Source organism: Cucurbita pepo, chromosome 6 (assembly GCF_057944985.1).
Source record: "Cucurbita pepo subsp. pepo isolate OVF chromosome 6, ASM5794498v1, whole genome shotgun sequence".
Taxonomy (NCBI): Eukaryota; Viridiplantae; Streptophyta; class Magnoliopsida; order Cucurbitales; family Cucurbitaceae; genus Cucurbita; species Cucurbita pepo.
The window spans coordinates 13,301,327-13,321,283 of record NC_141803.1 but is presented as its reverse complement, the minus strand read 5'-3'; the positions used below and the strand labels follow the sequence as shown (position 1 = coordinate 13,321,283).

General features: G+C 36.9%; 1 protein-coding gene across 1 annotated transcript; it reads left to right on the top strand.

Annotated features, from left to right (window-relative positions):
* The first annotated feature begins 2,892 nt into the window (after window positions 1–2,892).
* LOC111784323 (abscisic stress-ripening protein 3-like) lies at window positions 2,893–8,233 on the top strand. Its single transcript, XM_023665061.2, has 3 exons — window positions 2,893–3,130; window positions 3,199–3,243; window positions 7,949–8,233. Exons 1-3 carry the CDS (start codon window positions 2,963–2,965, stop codon window positions 8,090–8,092), a joined length of 357 nt encoding a protein of 118 aa, XP_023520829.2. The 5' UTR covers window positions 2,893–2,962; the 3' UTR covers window positions 8,093–8,233.
* The last annotated feature ends 11,724 nt before the right edge of the window (window positions 8,234–19,957 follow it).

Genomic DNA, 19,957 nt, shown 5'->3' with positions numbered 1-19,957 from the left:
ACAGAGGTGGCGAGTTCATATCTAAAGAGTTCAATCTGTTTTGTGAAGAAGAAGGCATCCAAAGGGAGTTAACAACTCCCTACACTCCAGAACAAAATGAAATCGCTGAACGAAAAAATCGAACTATTGTGGAGATGACAAAAAGTATGTTACAAACAAGGAGACTTCAAAACCAATTTTGGGCAGAAGCTGTAGCAACATCTATTTATCTATTAAATCTCTCACCAATAAAGGCTGTTATGAATCGAACTCCTTGTGAAGCATGGCATGGAAGGAAACCATATGTAAGTCATTTACGAGTCTTTGGTTGTGTTGCTTATGCTTTGAAACATCCTCAAACTCGTCAAAAGCTTGATGAAAAAACTGAAAAAATACATTTTCATTGGCTATTGTACTCAATGAAAGACATATAAATTATACAACCCCTCTGTGAAAAGATTTTAGTTAGAAGGGATGTAATATTTAATGAAAACGTGAGTTGGGATTGAAGTAAAGAACAGGAGCAGCAAAAGATTACAATTGAAGTTTCTCCAAATGAAGAGACAAGGGTCAACTTCAGTGCACATCTACTAGTGCCTCCACTGCAACACAAAATGTGTCAAATTCATCATCTTCAGCATCACTAAACAACAATTCTTCTCTTGAAGAACTTTCGGATGTGACACCTCCAAGGAAATATAAATCTTTAGCTAACATATATGCATCATGTCAATTTGCTCTTATTGTTTCAAACCCTATGAATTATGAAGAAGCAACTGAAGAAGTCAATTTGCTCTTATTGTTTCAAACCCTATGAATTATGAAGAAGCAACTGAAGAAGAAGAATGGAAGAAAGCCATGGTAGTAGAGATGCAGTTCATTGAGAAAAATGGAACTTAGGATATGGTTGACTTACCAAACGAAAAGTTTTATGGAGATTTACCAGAAAAGGTCTATGTAACACAACCAGAGGGATTCATAAAGGAAGACAAAGAAACAAAGGTATATAAGCTGAGACAGACATTATACAAGTTAAAGCAAACATACTTACGAAGACTTTGTCAAAAAAGAAAAGCTCTCTACTTTGAATCAAGAGAGAGTGTTGAGATATGATTCAAAGTATTCAAAATGAAGATTCGAGGTAAAGTAGTTGAGATATGATTCAAATTATTCAAACTACCAATATTTTAGGAGATTGTTAGTAGATTTGAATTTATCTAGATTTCCATAATTTACTTAGCTTTGATCTATACTTATTCTTTCAATATCCCATTCCCAACATGAAGCCCATAGACTTCGTCTTCTCCACTCGGTTCACACGATTCTCCAATGAAATTTCTCGCTTCTGTAATGTCGTTCTGACATTCGTTTCTCGTTGTTTTCCCTTGATTCTTCGTCGCTTCTTCTTCCTCTTCACCTCTCATGTAATTTTATGGATGGCCAACCAATTCGAAACTTGAATTCTCTTTTCCGACGCTAAATTACATTGTTAAGGCGTGAAAGCTTACCTTCTTCGTGTGTACCGTTCTTGGTGATTCCTTTCGTGGCTTGGGTAGGTTGTTTCGCTGTCGAATCTATGGGTTCTGTCTCACCAGAGCGTTTTCTGATCTATCCCTCTCTCTCTCTCATTCTTTTTTTTTTTGTCTTTCCTCCTTGCAGAGTGTCTGAAGTGTGCCCGAGAGGATTTGAAAGTGTTTGGAGGAGCGTGGGCATAGGGGAGGCGTGTCGTGTGGTCTTGGAACGATGGGATTTTTGCAATCCGCCAGCATTTTCAGATATTATTTTATTTTTTATTTTTATATGTTACATTATATACCTTTAAAAAGAACTTTCATCCTCGAAAGTCTCGAATTCTTGCCTTAGCGCAGGGTGTTTTTCTTTTATTTCATCCTCCCACTCCCACGTAGCTTCCTCGGTTTGGTGGTTCCGCCACCCTATCGAAGTCAATATTCCTATTACGTAACGCTTTCACCTCTCAAGCAATAATTTGAACTTGCTTTTCTTCATAACTTAAGTCTTCTTTAAAATCAAGAGGTTTATAATCTATCACATGCATAGAGTTCGTGATATATTTTCTTAGCATGGATACGTGGAATACGTCGTGTACACACGAGAGCGAGGGTGGTAAAGCTAACTTATACGCCACCAGACCTATTTGTTCTAGGATTTTGAAGGGTCTAATAAAACGGGGGGTTAGCTTGCCCTTAAGTCAAAACCTTAGGACAATCTTCATAGGAACTACTTTTGGGAACAGCATGTCCCCTACCTCGAATTATAGGTTTCTACCCCTTACATCTGCATAACTCTTGTCTGCGCTTAGCCTCGTTTGTAATGTAGACCAGTTCTCATTCACCTACTTCGTCTCAGCACAATGAGAATCTACACTGTTTTTCATATAACGCTTCGAACGGTGTCATCTCAATAATTGCTTGGAAGTTGTTGTTGTACGAGAATTCCATCAGATGTAGTTTGGTGTCCCAACATCCTGTGAATTCCATAATGCATGCTCGTAGCACGACTCCTAGAATTTGGTTCAATCGCTCCGTTTGGCCATCAATTTGTGGGTGGAAGGTTTTGATGAAGTTGAGGTCGGAACTCAACGCTTTCTAAAGTCTATGCCAAAACGTCGACTTAAAGCATGGATCCCGAACTGACACTATCGACACTGGAACATGCAATCTCACAATTTCTTTCCCATACAGTTGAGCTCAGTTGTCTTTACAAAGAGGTACTGGATATCTCGTAGAAACATAATATTCTAACTCCTAGAGATGGGCTCCACCAACCTAACAATTAAATTTGGACAATAATTATGAAATTATTTTCTAGTAGTCTCTTAAGTCTTAAGCTTCCGACTTTTGGAACACTTAATTCATTTCCACAATTACCCCTGCAAAGTAGTATAAAATCCAACTTCTCCCACACCCAAACATCACACCACCCCCACAAAGCAACAATTTTCCATACCAAATCTCTCAAAGCCATGGCAGAAGAAGAGCAAGGCCATCACCACCACCTTCACCTTCACCACCACAAAGAAGGAGAAGAGTACTCTGGCGGCAACGTCGACTACGAGAAAGAAAAGAAGCACCACAAGCACTTTGAACACCTCGGCGAGCTCCGTGCCACCGCCGCTAGTGCCTATGCTCTGGTAGTTAACCAAATTCTCTTCTAATCAAATAAAAGTACAGTTAACCTCTGTTGTTCTCGTTGTTGCAGCATGAGAAGCACGAGGCGAAGAAAGACAGCGAGCATAGCCACGATGTTAGGAATCACGACTCTCCACAATGGTATGATATTGTCCACTTTGAGCCTAAGCTCTCATGGCTTTGCTTTGGGTTTCCCCAAAAGGCCTCATACCAATGGAGATAGTATTCCTCACTTATAAACCCATTATCTTCCACTAAATTAACCAATGTGGGACACTCCCGATCCCAATAATCCTCAACAAGATCTTCCACTAAATTAACCAATGTGGGACACTCCCAATCCCAATAAACTAATAATAGAGTTTGTGCTCGTGGGACACTCCTTGATCTTGTGCTCGTGTGTTGAAGCTAATAATAGAGTTTGAATGAGTTGAATGAGTTACTGCCGAAGAGAAGGAGGAGGTGAATTCAATTTCGTCCACACAAATCTCAACCAACTCCGGGAATCCCCCTATAAAAGGACCTCCCTCCCCATCATTCAAATCACTCCTCCTCTCAATCTCACTTCAGTTTTCTGTTGTCACCAACAACTGGTATCAGAGCAATCTTGCAGCAGCAAAAAAATGGTAGCAGAAAAAAAGGTTGAGAGCTACGTTCAACCCGCCATCCCGAGGTTCGATGGTCACTATGATCATTGGGCGATGTTGATGGAAAATTTTCTCAGATCAAAGGAGTTCTTTGATATGGTGGAAACGGGTTATGAAGAGCCAAATGAAGGCGAGGTACTCTCAGCTGGTCAACAGTAACTGTTGGCAGCATTGAAATTGAAGGACCTGAAGGTCAAGAACTATTTATTTCAGTCCATTGACAGGACTATCTTGGAAACAATGCTTCAGAAGAAGACATCCAAGGAAATTTGGGATTCTATGAGGAGGAAGTATCAAGGCTCAACGAGAGTAAAACGTGCTCAACTACAAGCCGTCAGAAGAGACTTTGAAATTCTCCAAATGCAAAAGGGAGAAACGGTGAATGATTATATTGGCAAGGTTATAAGTCTTGCAAGTAAAATGAGGATGCATGGTGGTTCAATCACGGAGGTTGCAGTCGTAGAAAAGATTTTGCGATCACTAACTCCAAAGTTCGATTACATTGTATGTTCTATCGAAGAAGCAAACAATGTCGAAGAGATGCAAATAGATGAACTCCAAAGCTCCCTGTTAGTACATGAGCAGAGGCTCAATCGTACAAGTGCAATAGAGGAGATGACAGCCTTAAAGATATCCACACCAAGTGAAACTTCAAGCTCTAGAGGTAGAGGGCAAAGAAGAGGCAGAGGTCGTGGGAGAGGCAGTCGAGAAAGAAGTGGAGATGTTGGCAGGTCAGCAGATCTAGTCAGAAACGATTATGACAACAAAGGCAAGAGACACTTTGACAAGTCTAAGGTGGAATGTTACAGATGTGGACGCCTTGGACATTACAAAAATGAATGCTATACCAGGCTCCAAAAGGAGAAAAGAGATCAATCCAATTTTGTGGAGAGAAGAGAAGAAGAAACATTATTAATGTCATTCCATGCTATGAAGGTTGCAGATCAAGGTGTATGGGTCGTAGACTCTGGATGCAGCAATCATATGACAGGTTGTAAGGAATTCTTCTCAACTCTAGATGAAAATTTTCATACTACGGTTTCTCTTGGCAACAATTCAACTCTCCAAGTGATGGGGAAAGGAACCGTAGATATCAAGACTAGAAATGGCTTTGTAGAGTCTATTTCTAATGTATTCTACATCCCTGATCTGAAAGCCAACTTACTTAGTATCGGTAAGTTACAAGAAAAGGGGTATGTGATCACATTCCAAAATGATGAATGTGAAATTTATGACTCCAAAAGAGGATCGATTGCTAAGATGAAGATGACCACCAACCGTCTATATCCGTTGACGTTAAATATCGTTGCCAAAAGTTTGATGGTGAAGAAAGAAGATACCACCTGGCTTTGGAATTTTAGGTATGGTCATCTACACTTCAAAGGATTAAAGACGTTGTCCTCAAAGAAGATGGTAACTGGGTTGCCAGATATTACTCCACCAACGGAAATTTGCGAGAGCTGTGTAGTAGCAAAACATGAAAGAAACTATTTTCCATCTGGAAAATCAAGAAGAGCTCAAGCAATTTTGGAGTTGATTCATTCGGACATATGTGGTCCCATCTCTCCAGCATCAAATGGTAACAAGAAATATTTCATGACCCTCATCGATGATTTTAGTCGAAAAACATGGACTTATTTCTTGCACGCCAAATCAGAAGCCTTTGATTGCTTCAAAAAGTTTTGTGCTACTATGAAGACGGAAACTGGAAGAAGAGTCAAGGCTTTAAGAACTGACAGAGGTGGAGAATTCTGCTCGAACGAGTTTATTCAATTTTGTGAAGAGAAGGGCATACGGAGGCAGTTAACAACAGCATATACACCACAACAAAATGGTGTGGCCGAAAGGAAAAACAGGACCATTCTCAACATGGTTCGAAGTTTACTAAATAAAGGAGAAGTCCCGAAGGAATTCTGGCCAGAAGCTGTCGTGTGGTCCGTTCACATTCTCAACCGGAGTCCTACCTTTTCTGTTAGAGATATGACTCCACAAGAAGCATGGAGCGGAAGAAAACCTGCAGTAGACCACTTTAGAATCTTTGGGTGCATAGCATATGCACACGTTCCTGATGAGAAAAGGAAGAAACTTGAAGACAAGAGTTTGAAGTGTGTATTCCTTGGAGTAAGCGAGACCTCTAAGGCGTACAAGCTTTATGATCCTTTGACAAAGAAGGTGGTGGTAAGTCGTGATGTAGTCTTTGACGAAAAGAAGACTTGGACATGGGAAGAAAAGATCACTGTGAATCAGCAAATTTCTGTAGATCTTGAAGAAGAACAAACTGAAGCCCCTATTCAGCCTCACTATGAGCATGGAGAGAGCTCATCACAAGCTCAACAAGAAGAACCAGTAGAAGAAGATCATTATCATAATCAAAGACATCCAAGAACAAGAAAGAGATCAAACTGGATGATTGATTATGAGATGGACTATGAATCAAGTGATAGTGGTTATTTTGCGTTCTTTATGGATAGTGATCCAATTGTCTATGAAGAAGCAGTAAAGGAGAAGAAATGGAAGGAAGCTATGGACAGTGAAATCAAATCCATAGAGAAGAACAAGACTTGGGAGCTCACTGATCTTCCTAGAGGGCAGAAAACAATCGGAGTAAAATGGGTTTTCAAAACCAAGTTGAATGAAAACGGTGAGGTGGATAAGTACAAGGCGCGACTTGTTGCAAAAGGATACAAGCAAAAGTATGGAATTGATTATAAGGAGGTATTTGCACCAGTGGCACGTCAAGACACTATCAGGCTCATAATTTCTATTGCAGCACAGAAATCTTGGCCTATTTATCAACTTGATGTGAAATCGGCCTTCTTACATGGAGAGCTTCAAGAAGAAGTATATGTGGAGCAACCAGAAGGTTTTGTTCAAAAAGGCAAAGAGGAACAAGTATACAAGTTGAAGAAAGCTTTGTACGGTTTGAAGCAAGCTCCAAGGGCATGGTACAGTCGCATTGATTCTCATTTTGAAAAGATGGGATTCACTAAATGCCCGTATGAACATACGCTGTATGTGAAAACTGAAAAGGGAGGTAACATTATCATTATTTGCTTATACGTTGATGATTTAATATTTACTGGCAATAATGAAGAAATGTTTGAATTTTTTAAGAAGAGCATGATGAAGGAATTTGAAATGACAGATCTTGGCTTGATGAGATATTTTCTTGGAGTAGAAGTTACTCAAACTCCCGCAGGTAACTTTATCTGTCAGAAGAAGTATGCTCAAGAATTACTTGAAAGATTTAAATTGGATGAGCGCACATTTGGAACTCCATCAGAATTGGGTTTAAAGTTGCACAAGAATATTGACGGGCGAGAGGTTGATAATAGGTACTTCAAACAAATTGTGGGAAGTTTGATGTACCTCACTTCAACAAGACCAGACATCATGTATGCGGTTAGTATGATAAGTCGTTACATGGAACATCCAACGGAAAAATATCTCAATGCAGCAAGAAGGATACTTCGTTATGTGAGAGGAACCTTTGATTTGGGGCTATTCTACAAGAAAGGAGATGATCCGAAGATGGTTGGCTATACAGATAGCGACTATGCAGGTGATATAGACGATCGTAAAAGTACTTCAGGAAGTATTTTCATGATGAGTTCAGGAGCTATTTGCTGGTCTTCAAGGAAGCAACCTATTGTAACACTCTCAACTACAGAAGCAGAATTTGTGGCAGCAGCAGCATGCTCGTGCCAATCAATTTGGTTAAGAAAAATGCTTGAAATTCTTAATCAGAAGCAACCAGGTACGACGGTTATATATTGTGATAATATGTCAACTATTAAGTTGTCTAAAAATCCTGTGTTGCATGGAAGGAGAAAGCACATCGATGTTCGATTTCATTTCTTGCGTGATTTGTGTAAAGAAGGCATTATTGAACTCAACTTTTGCCGAAGTGATGAACAAATCGCAGATCTATTCACAAAGCCCTTGAAACAACCATTGTTTGAGAAGCTTAGAAGAAAAATGGGAATGTGCAGAATCCAAGATGTATATCAAGATGACGAAGTGAAGTCCTAAACTGATTTCCGCAGAATTCAGTTTAAGGGAGGGTGTTGAAGCTAATAATAGAGTTTGAATGAGTTGAATGAGTTACTGCCGAAGAGAAGGAGGAGGTGAATTCAACTCATTCAAACTCTATTATTAGCTTCAACACACGAGCACAAGATCAAGGAGGAAGTTGCAGCGGCGGTGACGGTCGGAGTTGGTGGGTTTGTGCTCCACAAGCATCATGAGAAGAAGGAAGCAAAGAGAGAAGAGAAAGAGGCTGATAATGGCAAGGACCATCGCCACCATCTTTTTTGAAACTTTTGCTTGAATTTGTGTGGAGTTTGTGTGTGTGTGTTTTGGCTTTGTTTGTGATGTTTGGGTTTGAAGAGCTGAATATGGTAAGTTGTTTGTAAAATAAATTTGAGATGCTTTATTACGTAATAAAATTTGTGTTTCGTACTTTGTCTTTTCTTTTCTTTTCTTTTCTTTTCCTCTCTCTCTCTCTCTCTCTCTCTCTCTCTCTCTCTCTCTCTCTCTCTCTCTCTCTCTCTCTCTCTCTCTCTCTCTCTCTCTCTCTCTCTCTCTCTCTCTCTCTCTCTCTCTCTCTCTCTCTCTCTCTCTCGAAAGATCAAACCGCGTTTTCCTTTTTAATTTGGAAAATTTTGTTAAAACATTACGTAATAAATTTGAGACGCATGGTTGGAAAAAAAAAATGGCGGCCAGAGATGTGTGCATTGTGGTCGGAGGAATGGATCTATGAAGAGAGAGAAAGGGTTTGAAATTCTAGAAATGGGTCAAGAAGACGAAATCCGTGGTTGAGTTTCGGGTTGGATCTGGTTCGGGTGATCCAAAATCAAGTTAAATTATGCGACGGCTCATAATCCCATTTGCCTGCAGAGCATAAGGATAGCCAACGGCTCAAGACACGCTACCCCATTTGACCTAGTCACCGACACGACCCAAAACCCATGCACTATCCCAGAGACCCGCACCCGCTAACTCGAGTTTGACAGCTACGTTTTGCGCACGTGTAGTGCGAGTGGTAGCTAAACTCGCCATGACTCAGTCGTCAGCTCGATCCTGTACCCTCGGCTCGTGCTCGGCTGGGCTCGACTTGTTGGCTTAGATGGCTCGGTATACAATTCGTATTTCCTACGTTCTTTTCGCACTCACAAAGTTATATTTTTACCTTATTAGAGTCATTTCAAGTCAACAAGACTTCTATTAAGCCTAATTAAAGTGTTTTTTTTAGCTAAAAGTTGGGGTCTTCCATACTTTTAACTAAACTAAGTTTGTTGATATATATGTGTCATGGGTCAGTACAGGTTAAATTGGACATTGAATGACAGCCTCTAACTAACTTTAAAATATTTAGGAACTCGAGCCAACGCCAAACAAGCAAGTAGTTCACCTATTGGTTGGTTGAAAAAATTGTTTGTTGTGTGATGATGCATGCCCTTACAACACAAGATCTACCAGCGATTTGACAAGTAAATCTTAGATTTAATAAGATCAAACCGTTCCATGACCTATAAACCCAAACATCCAATGGTGGAATTTGATAGTCGAAGGCATTAAGGGCTTCATTTGGTACGAAGAACATGAGTTTGGGTGACCAAACTCAAGTTATAAGCCATTCATTCTTAGTTTCAAGCTCACGTCTGTCCTTGAAAGCTAAACTCAAACCAACACCATCCTTATTAAGATTACCTACAAGTTTTCCTTTAGAACTTGAGAGCTAAAAATATTCCAACTTTGGAGGCCACCTTAGAGTAAGGAAAAGTTAGTTCGATTGAGGCTCACATAAAAATTCGTCCAAAAAGACCCATATCATTCAACTTCTGTGAGTCCAAGGAGAAAAGTTGTAGACGAAGACATGAGCTCTCGACAAGGAGAATTTGGAGAAAGTCATTTATGGGTAAGTTTTTCAACAAATTAGGAAAATTCAAAATCTTGTCTCTAAATTCAATGTCGTTTCTTAAATCCTAATCTTTTAACTTCGTTATTAAAGAGAAATTTTTTTCACGAAGTTGTTGAGAGCTAAAGAGGTGTAAGACACTCTACCCAATAGGGGTAATTCTACACAAAGGTTGACCCAGAATGCATAGCCTTTGACCCTTAAATTAGAGCACCACACAAATTCGTTACTTGAGGCCTATTTCATTAGGTTAAGGGAAAGGAAAGAAGGGTTTTTGCTTAAGGGATCGAGGGCTAATAAGCTCGATAAGTGCCTCAGCCAATAGAGGAAAGATGTGGTTAAGCACGGGCGACGAAGCTAACTTCCAATGAGTTTTCTTTGGTGTATAACTTTGTCTACAATGCACAAGAGCCCACGGAACAAGTCCCTAGCCCTTCCTTGCAATGTCCTCTATAAGTTTGTAGAAGGAATCAAGGAGAAATAACTACTATACGAGGCTGTGGAATACAATTTACAGAGGTAGGAAGCTAAAGTTTCAACATTTTCCCTTTGATTTTGAGGTTGAAGACAATGATATGGTCGACTCAATTGAACAAACTGGATCACCTTAGATTTTTGTGATTTTTAGCTCCCTTCCAAACAGGCTCTCACACAATTTCTTTTTGTTCCTTAAAATGAACTCCCTACCGGACTTATACAAGAAAATTAAGAGAATTTTGAATATCAAGGTGTGAGAGTCGGGGTCCTAAATGTTACTGAGCAAGTAAGTAGCCACTATGGACTTTTCTTTTAGCTTTCCTGTTAGGAATCACTTGGAATTGAACCTAAACCTTAAGATAACTAAAAAAAAGAGTAAAAAATGGAAGAGCTAAGACAAGAACCAAAAGTTAAGATACTTAGACGGACATTTTGCTTGAAAATTATAAGGCAGTAAATTATCCCACTAAATAGCTTCCGTGACATTTGAAATTTTAATGGATAACTTAATATCATACAATAAAGATGTATGCAAAGTTTGATAGACATCGAGGCATGTTTAAGACTTAAATCAAGGAAAAATAACGAAAATACTCCTACTCCGTCAAAATGTTAATTCATACCTAAATTATCTCCAAATGACTTGAAATTTTATGAGTCCTATTTATAAGGATATTAATCATTGGGCATGATTTCAATATAATTGAAATGTGTTTAGGGTAAAATCTAAGATCTGAGTAGAAAATGACGAAAATATTCGTAAGGTCTAACTTAAGTGAATACAAAACTTTAAACCCGAATGTGCTTGAAACTTCATGCGACCTTTAACATATGACATTATACATATAATTATGATATGTTGACATGATTATGGTCTATATACTTATGTTAAGGCTTTTGAACCTGTCTCTGTGATGGGCCCTTGAAGCTAGGCGAATGAACTTATGAACTTAAGATCTCTTGGATCATGAACCAAGTCGAGTCAAGTAAGCTGGTTTGAGAACCATGCCAATCCAAGCCTTAAATTTACCATGACACTGAGACACTTAAGTATTTCTCTATCCAGACCCTCCATATGCGCTAGGATATCTTGGTATACACATCATGATTTATGTATTATGCACCTGGGTGGGATACCTTACTCAAAAACTTTGTTGGATGTCATGATCTAGACTATGTTGCAGTGGATGCAAAGATTGTTAGAATTGACAAATGCAAAATTTGGAATCTAAATCCTGATTTGAGTCTCGATCATGTACTCTACTAACTTATCGTGAGGGATGCAAGGGATTTTAGGATAGTTATGAGCCAAATCAAGAGTTTGAATCCTAGTCAAAATCCCAGGCATGGTACACTTGTACTGTGTCGTGGGGGATGCTGGGGTTTGCCGGGGGAGTTATTGACCAAATTTCTATTCCAAATTTGAGTCCACATTTCGATCATAAGTTTTTCGTTCAGGTTCATGTTGTTTATCGATCATGTGGCCTAGTTGGCTTTACAAATGGAGTATTAAAATATCATCATTAGCCCAACAGGGTTAAGCCCAACCATTGTATGAGTAATTATATTTATGTTAAGAAAATAATTTAGGGATTTTAGGAATAAATTTAGGAAAATGATTTAGGGATTTTAGAATAAACTGAGGAAAATGATTTAGGCATTTTAGGAAAAACGTTGAGAAATTTTAGGAATAGATTGCCTACTATTAGTATAAATATCCCTCCACCCTACTTAGTTCATCATCCCAAGAAATCTCAAGCAATATGAAGTAGTAGTATTCTACAAACTGTCTTGTATTCTCTACTCGATTGGTCTTAATAAAGTGTGCGAGTGTTTTCCACAGAGAGTTGTGTTCAACAATCTGGTATCAGAGTGAGGTTAGTGTCGGTTATCTGATCTCTTAGAATTCTTAATATGCTCTGTGGTTGTAGTTCTGTCTGATCTTCCACATCAGAAACGATTTCTTGAGATTAGTAGTGAGTGAGTTTCTTTTGTGTCGTGAGTAGTCTGTGACTCTACATGTCTTGTGTCGAAAGAGCTTGTTTGGTATTACTGAGGTATAGCCAACACGATGGGTAATTTCCAAATTGTTGGAGGAATCAAGAAACTCAACAACAATAACTACAACACGTGGGCAACATGCATGATGTCATATTTACAAGGACATGATCTTTGGGAGATCGTTGGCGGGTGTGAAACTACGCCGTCAGAGGATGATTCTAACGGCGCCTTGCACAAATGGAGAATCAAAGCAAGCAAAGCAATTTTTGCCCTGAAGACCACAATCGAAGAGGGATGTTAGAGCATATTTTGGATGACAAGACACCAAAAGAAGCATGAGACACGTTCATGATATTGTTCTTAAAGAAGAACGATATGAGGCTACAACTACTGGAGAATGAGTTGTTGTCAATTTCACAATGTGACATGACGATTGCTCAGTACTTCCACAAGGTCAAGTCGATCTATCGGGAGATTACTGAACTAGACCCGAAGTTCATCATTGTAGAATCTTGAATGAAGAGGATCATAATCCACGGATTGCGACCAGAATATCGAAGTTTCATTATTGCTGTACAAGGATGGCCCACTCAACCATCACTTGTAGAGTTCGAAAATTTGTTAGCCAGCCAAGAAGCCACGACTAAACAAATGGGAGGCATCACATTGAAGGGTGAAGAAGAAGCACTCTACACAAGTGAAAGTCGGAGTAATAATAGGCCATCTACCAAACTTGGATACAATGGTGACAGAAGAAGTCACCAAGGGACTGTACAACCAGGGAAAGTTCATAAGAACGATAACAATAATTCTCAAGGGAAAAGATTTGAAGGCATCTGCTACAACGGCGGAAAAAGGGCCACATGTCCAAGGATTGTTGGCCTAAGAAAAATTCTGTTGAAAGCAATGTGGCAACATCCAAAAAGAAGATAGAGGATGAATGGGATGCAGATGTATTGTGTCTCATAGAAGAAGACGAGCTAGCACTCATGGCGATGATGGGAGAGCATACCGGTTACGAGGATGATTGGATCATTGATTCAAGATGCTCAAACCACATGATTGACGATCAGAGTGACGCAATTGAAGTAGAGTGGCCCTTGGAGAAGGAAGTATTATTAGACTTAGACAACATTGAAGAAATTCTTCCACATAAGCTGGGGGAGCAAATTGTACACTTTTTCTTAAATGCTGATGTACCTGAGGATCCAAGTGACACTGATATTGGTGAACAAGAAGTGACTCAACCAAGCGAACCTAGTGAAAATGAAATGACACCTCAACAACTCAAATGGTAAAAAAGAATCCAAAAGCCAAATCCAAAGTATGTCGATATAGCTATTATAGAGGATGAAGTTAAAGAGCCAGAGACGTATGTAGAAGCATCACAAAATACAGCTTGGCAACAGGCAATGGAGGAAGAAATTATAGCCCTGGTGCAAAATCAAACTTGGGAACTAGTACCAAGACCAGAAGATGTCAAATCCATCTCTTGCAAGTGGGCTTACGAAATAATGTGTCTCTCGGATGGATCCATCGAAAGATACAAGACTCAATATGTAGCTCGAGGGTTCTCTCAAGAATATGGACTAGACTATGATGAAACGTTTAGTCTTGTGGCGAAGATAACTATCATACAGGTTCCTCCAATACTTGTGGTAAATAAAGATTGAAAATTATGGCAGATGGATATGAAGAATGCTTTCCTAAACGATGAGTTAAATAGAGAGTTCTACATGGACTAATCGAAGAAATTCGAAAATGAAGTTGGAGTCATTACTCAATATATGCAAAATCCGAAGAAGATTCATTTGGATGCGGCTCGACGGACCTTGAGATATATCAAAGGTACAATCAATTACGATCGTTTATTCAAAAGAAGCGAAGATTGGAAGCTAGCTGGATATAGTGATGTTGACTATGTAGGAGACCACGATACCCGAAGATCAATCATTAGGTATGTGTTCAAGCTGGGTTCGAGAACAATTTTTTAGTGTAACAAAAGACAACCAACAGTATCATTGTTAACTAGAGAAGTAGAGTACAGAGCAGCAGCTAGAGCAGCTCAGGAAAATACATGGTGAAAACTTTTGATGGAAGATTGAAACTAGAAAATTAAGTATCCAATACCACTTCATTGCAACAATCAATCCATGATTCGCCAAGCAGAAAATTCGGTGTTTCATGCTAGAACAAAGCATGTGGAGGTACACTACCATTTCATTAGAGAGAAAGTCTTGAAGGAAGAAATCGAGATGCAGCAGATCAAGACAGATGATCAAGTGATAGACTTGTTTACAAAAGAACTTAATACTGGCAAACATAAGAGTTTTCACTTTCTGCTCAACATGGTGCAACGAATGAGGACTAATGTTGAGGGGGAGTGTTAAAATATCCTCACTAGCCCAATAGGGTTAAGCTCAATATTGTATGAGTAATTATATTTATGTTAAGAAAATAATTTAGGGATGAATAAATTTAGGAAAATGATGGAGGTATTTTACGAATAAATTCAAGAAAATGATTTAGGTATTTTAGAAAAAACTGAGAAATTTTAGGAATAGATTGCCTACTAACTATCTAGTATAAATATACCTCTCCACCCTACTTAGTTTATCATCCCAAGAAATCTCAACTAATATAAAGTAATAGTATTTTATAAACTGTCTTGTATTCTCTTCTCGATTGGTCTTAATAAAATGTGCGAGTGTTTACCACATATATTTGTGTTCAACCTGGAGTACTTTAGAGCTATGCACTAGACTGACCAAATAGTAAGACTTAAAAGACCCATGACTTATAACCAATGGTCCACAAAACATAAACCATATTAAGTCATATTAAGCTTTGGGTCAAGTCATAGAGTATAAAATCTTACCATCCACAATGAAGACGAATAAGAGTCTACAAATAGGTTACTTATTTTTATACTCACTTTAGTTCTTACATATTTTTTAGGTGGTAACTAGAAGTTAGTCGAGGACGGGAACAAATCTAAAGCATATGCCATAGAGAGCTAAACCAATAACCCAAAATCTCTAGTATTTTATGTAAATTTTCTTAGCTATTTTGAATCTCTTTCCCTACTTTATTTTGGATAATATAAAAAAATTACCATATTTTTACACGGTTGTGTCAGCCCTTATTATGATTCGTACTCCAAATCGAGTCATAACAGTATCACTCCACAATAGTGACTATTCCTTCAAGAGACAGATCCACAGTAGAGGATAGTAGTGAAACTCGAACAATCACAACAAAGAGCAACAATAATATTGTGATGTGGAAACATAAGTTAATCAGAAAATGAGATCGAGAATTGAAACAACTAAATCAAAACCATAATCGAGAGAAAAACTTATACTAATTCTGTAGACACCGAGATTGGAGGTGAAAGATGATGAACAAAATCTATTAACAATGGTACAATGATCTAAGCACAAGGCTACTATTGAAGACAGTGCCAAGACGAGTGCTCGAGTCAACAAAATTAGAGAGATGTTCTTCAAAGGGAAAAGTAATTGACACACGGCACTAAACATTGAAGATTGAGACAAGACATCCTGTTGGGATCTCGATCATATTGCCATAAAAGGGGAGTTAGTTGGGGTTAAAACATTGGTGGAAATTGGAAATTTGGAAGTATTAAAAATAAATAAATAAATATATAATGAAAAGATAAGCATCTTTGATTTTAATGCCTCTCAAAAGTTGCTTTCCAACAAATGTTTTATTTTGTTAATAAAAATAATGGACCAAATTTTATATATATATATATATATATATATATATAGATATATATATTTTGAATTAAATTTCCTCATTTTTGGAGAATGGTTCATAAAAATATAATATAATAGTCTAGTCCCAACTTCGGAGTTATTAGCAATGGTGTCAACCACAACCTTCTTTCTATTCGTGAGTCACAATATTACTCTTAGGAGCCATAATCCGATAATAACCTTGGATTACAACTCATTTTGACACATCAATCAATCGAGAAAGCGGAAATAGCAACCGTACATAATCTTAAGGCTCCTAGAGGCACTATCTCCTAAAACTTGACATAATACAAGTTTAAATTTACTTATCCTAGAGTTGAGCCACAAAGGATGTACAACTCTCTATCTAGACCGGTCTACAGGACCTAAAGATCGACTACTCTTATACCAAACTATTAGGATTTGAATTTTTAGATTTTAAATCACATACAATGATTGGATTGGCACGGAAAATATGGTAAATTATTGCATAATTCTAAAATAAACAACACTAGATTTAAAAGACACATTCATAAACCGTTATAAAATCAAGTGTTGCTTTAAAGTTTATTATAAAATGGGATCCGGGAATGTGATACAAATTTAAAGGAACACAACCCATAAACATAAAATTAACACGTTGGGACGACTCTCCTTTATGAACGTGCAGCTCCCAAAGCTCTCCCATCCCGATCAATAGTCAATGATCACCTAAAAAAGAATAGTAGAATCTAGTGAGTATAAACATACTCAATAAACAAATTACTTGTATGCTCTAATCCCATTTAACCTCCATTGTATTTATTACAAGTTGACTTAAGCCAGAAAGCACCCAGTGAAGCATAAAATTGTTATAAATAGCACTTATTGATAATTTCTTTGAAAACTTTTCTTTTGTATGAGCTATAAATATAAGTGGAATGTAATAATCAAATTTTGGAGGTGTGACAGATAGTATTCAAGTCATTCAATGTGATCGAAGTGACTCAATTTAGAACAAGTTTTCAAATCTTACTCTTAAATCTTTGGTTTGTTTTATTTATGGATTGATTTAAATTTTGTACAAGGAGGTGTTAATTTCTTCGATTCAAGGGTTCTGTGGATCGTTGGGCTGAGGGTTCACATTGCCTAATCAATAATGAATAATTTCGACAAACAATAGCTAGAAACCGATAACTCTTAGTTTCGAGTCTCCCTCATTTCTTAACCGATTTTGATGATACAAAAATGACTCTAAGTTGCAAGATCAAGAGGTGGACAAAAATTTTCTCTTTCTCTTTAAAACTCAATTTTTTTTTCTTTTCTTTTTCTAGAGTATTCCGATCAAAATGACCAAAATGCCCAAAATGCCTCTCGTATGCTCATTTTGACGGCTCGACTTTACAGTTTATATGGCTCAATGTAGACTTTTTGATATTGGTCCTTATATGTCGGCCCTCTAAAGTTATTTTTGACCATATTAGAGACATTTGAGGTCATTAAGATACCTATTTGCTCAAATTAAAGTATTTTTTAGCAAAACTTGTGGAGTATTCAATACTTTTAGCTAAACCAACGTCATAATATATTCTATTGTTATGTCATAGATTCATATGGTTTAAATTGGACATTGAAGAACAATGTCAAAATAACTTTAAGAATATTTAGGAAACTTTGACCAAGGCGAATAAGTAAGTGGTTTTACTATTGGTTGGTTAAAAGAATTGTGTGATGTCCTCTGAACCCTATATGCGACGTAATTATGAATGTTATGTTATGCTATATATGTTATGTGATTTCCTATTAATTTATGGGGACCTCATGCATTTCTGTGTATCATGTGCATCGAAATAGATCCCTGTTAAGTTATGTTAGTACGAAAGCGTACCTTCAATATTTATGTTCCCCATGTTATCATTCACACCTTTTCCTCTGTGGTATTTGACAACGACGTGCTTAGCCCAATGAGCCAGACCCAGGGATATGTATATGAGCCCACTTGGTCGGTCCATGTGCGAGTGTGTGGCCTGTGTTTAGAGAAATGCTACACATCTAATCCTGCTTAGATTGGAAAGAGTTCATTGTCATATTATTATGTTTTAAAAAAGTTAGGTCCCGTCATGATTCTGCTTACTCCTCTATTGCATCATAAAATTCTATCTCTAAGATCCTTCGATAAAAATTGTCTAACAAGAAAACTAAAAAAATTTAAGAAAGTTCGTATTTTCTTAGGCTTGGTGTTTTAAAAAAATAATTTCAAATTGATGTACAATGTATTCCTTCTCCTTAAAGTTTGAGTCATGGAGTCTAGAGTTGTATCATGCGAGCATTGACTAGAAATTTTATTGACGGTCTTAGAGACCGAACATCAAGATGCAATAAAAAAATAATTAGAAAAATCCTAGAAAAATGATAGAGAAAAATGAAAATTCAAAGAAAATAGAAAAGAACAAAAAAAAAAAAAAAAAAGGGTTTGTAAATCTAGATTTTGATGAAAGAGTCGAATGCATAGGCGACAACACGTGAGAGAAATTTCAGAAATTTTCAAGCTTCTAACATGCCGAAAAGCTAGCTCGGGAAGGCACACGTCATCCATGTAAGTAATCACCGGACTATAGGCAAGTAATACTTGTAGGGATCACTAGAACGTGCTAGCATGCGAGCATAATGTACCTTAGCTCGTTAGAATATGCATGATTAGAACTTATAATGAACACGTTGGATAATTATGCCATGTATATTACAAATTACGAAATTCTCCATAGAACAAAAGAATTGGGAAGCATGTCTAATTTATTGTCTTCAGCTACGATATGATGGAAGAAGGGATATTCTAATTTGTGCTCTGGGTGATTGATGAATGTTATCTCCTCGTTGAGCTTGTTTGATTGTGTGTTGATTTATACTTTATGATTTTCATGCATTAAGGGTTGGTAGGGATATCTTCGTAATAAACACTTGTTAATAGGTAGACACGTTCTACATGTTAAAGATGATCGATAGATACATTTAGCATGCATCAAGAACTGAATTAAGATTAGGGTGCTATGTCTAGTGCTATTTACCCAAGGATCTGATTAAGCCGAGGGGTTTAAAGTGAGAAATTGAGTTTAAATTGTCCGGATGCCCTAAGAACATAGTAGACATTACCAGTGTCTTAACATGATTTAAGTAGCTTACAGAACCACAAAACTAGTTGAATTACTATTAAGGGTGTACATTCAACCTGATAAAACGACAACCTAGACTAACCCAACCCAAACTATAGGGGTTGGATTGAGTTAGAATTTCAGGTTGGGTTGGGTTCATTTTTCTAAACTTGAACTAATTCGGTTCTATTTTCGAGTTCATGAAAAAAACTCCAAATTGACCCGAACCGAACAAAAATTTATAAAATATATTAAGAAGTTTGTTGTATTCAATGTTTTCCAAGGTGGTACTTTGGTCATACTACAAATACTCATGCCCAAGTTTGACTTCACCTTGAAAACATTATTTCTTTTCATTATTTTGTTTTACTTTTATAATATTTTATTACTTTATTACTTTTAGTCTCTATTTTATATTACTTTATTACTTTATTATTTTTAATTTCTTTTTTATATTATTTTTAGTTTCTTTTTTTTTTTTTAATTTTTTTAATTTTTTTAAATATATTTTTTTAAAAAAATTAACCTTTCATACTATTTTTAATGCATTATTTATAATAGAATAACTAACCAATAATTATTCCTACTTTTATACTATTTTTAAATATATTATTTATGACATGAATAAACTAACTAATCACCCTCCATAAATTTTATTTTAATTTTAAAAATATGGTTTTGAAACAAAAATAGTGTTCAATATTTATAGACTAGACATCATTAAAGCGTATTATTTTCATTTTTAAATGAATTTTTTACTTGGGAAGTTTTATATTTGTGTTGATTTTTAATTTTTTTTTTTTTTTTTTTTTTTTTTTTTTTTACTTTTCATTCTATCATTTTTTCTGAGAGAAAGTAAATTATTTAAAATATTGAGTTTTATAAAAAGTTGCCT

Bases quoted from the DNA above. Each gene is read 5' to 3' on its own strand.
- LOC111784323 (XM_023665061.2), top strand. From the start codon at position 2,963: ATGGCAGAAGAAGAGCAAGGCCATCACCACCACCTTCACCTTCACCAC. The intron at 3,131-3,198 runs GTAGTTAACCAA...TCGTTGTTGCAG, and splicing joins CCGCTAGTGCCTATGCTCTG to CATGAGAAGCACGAGGCGAA. The intron at 3,244-7,948 runs GTTAGGAATCAC...TCAACACACGAG, and splicing joins ACAGCGAGCATAGCCACGAT to CACAAGATCAAGGAGGAAGT.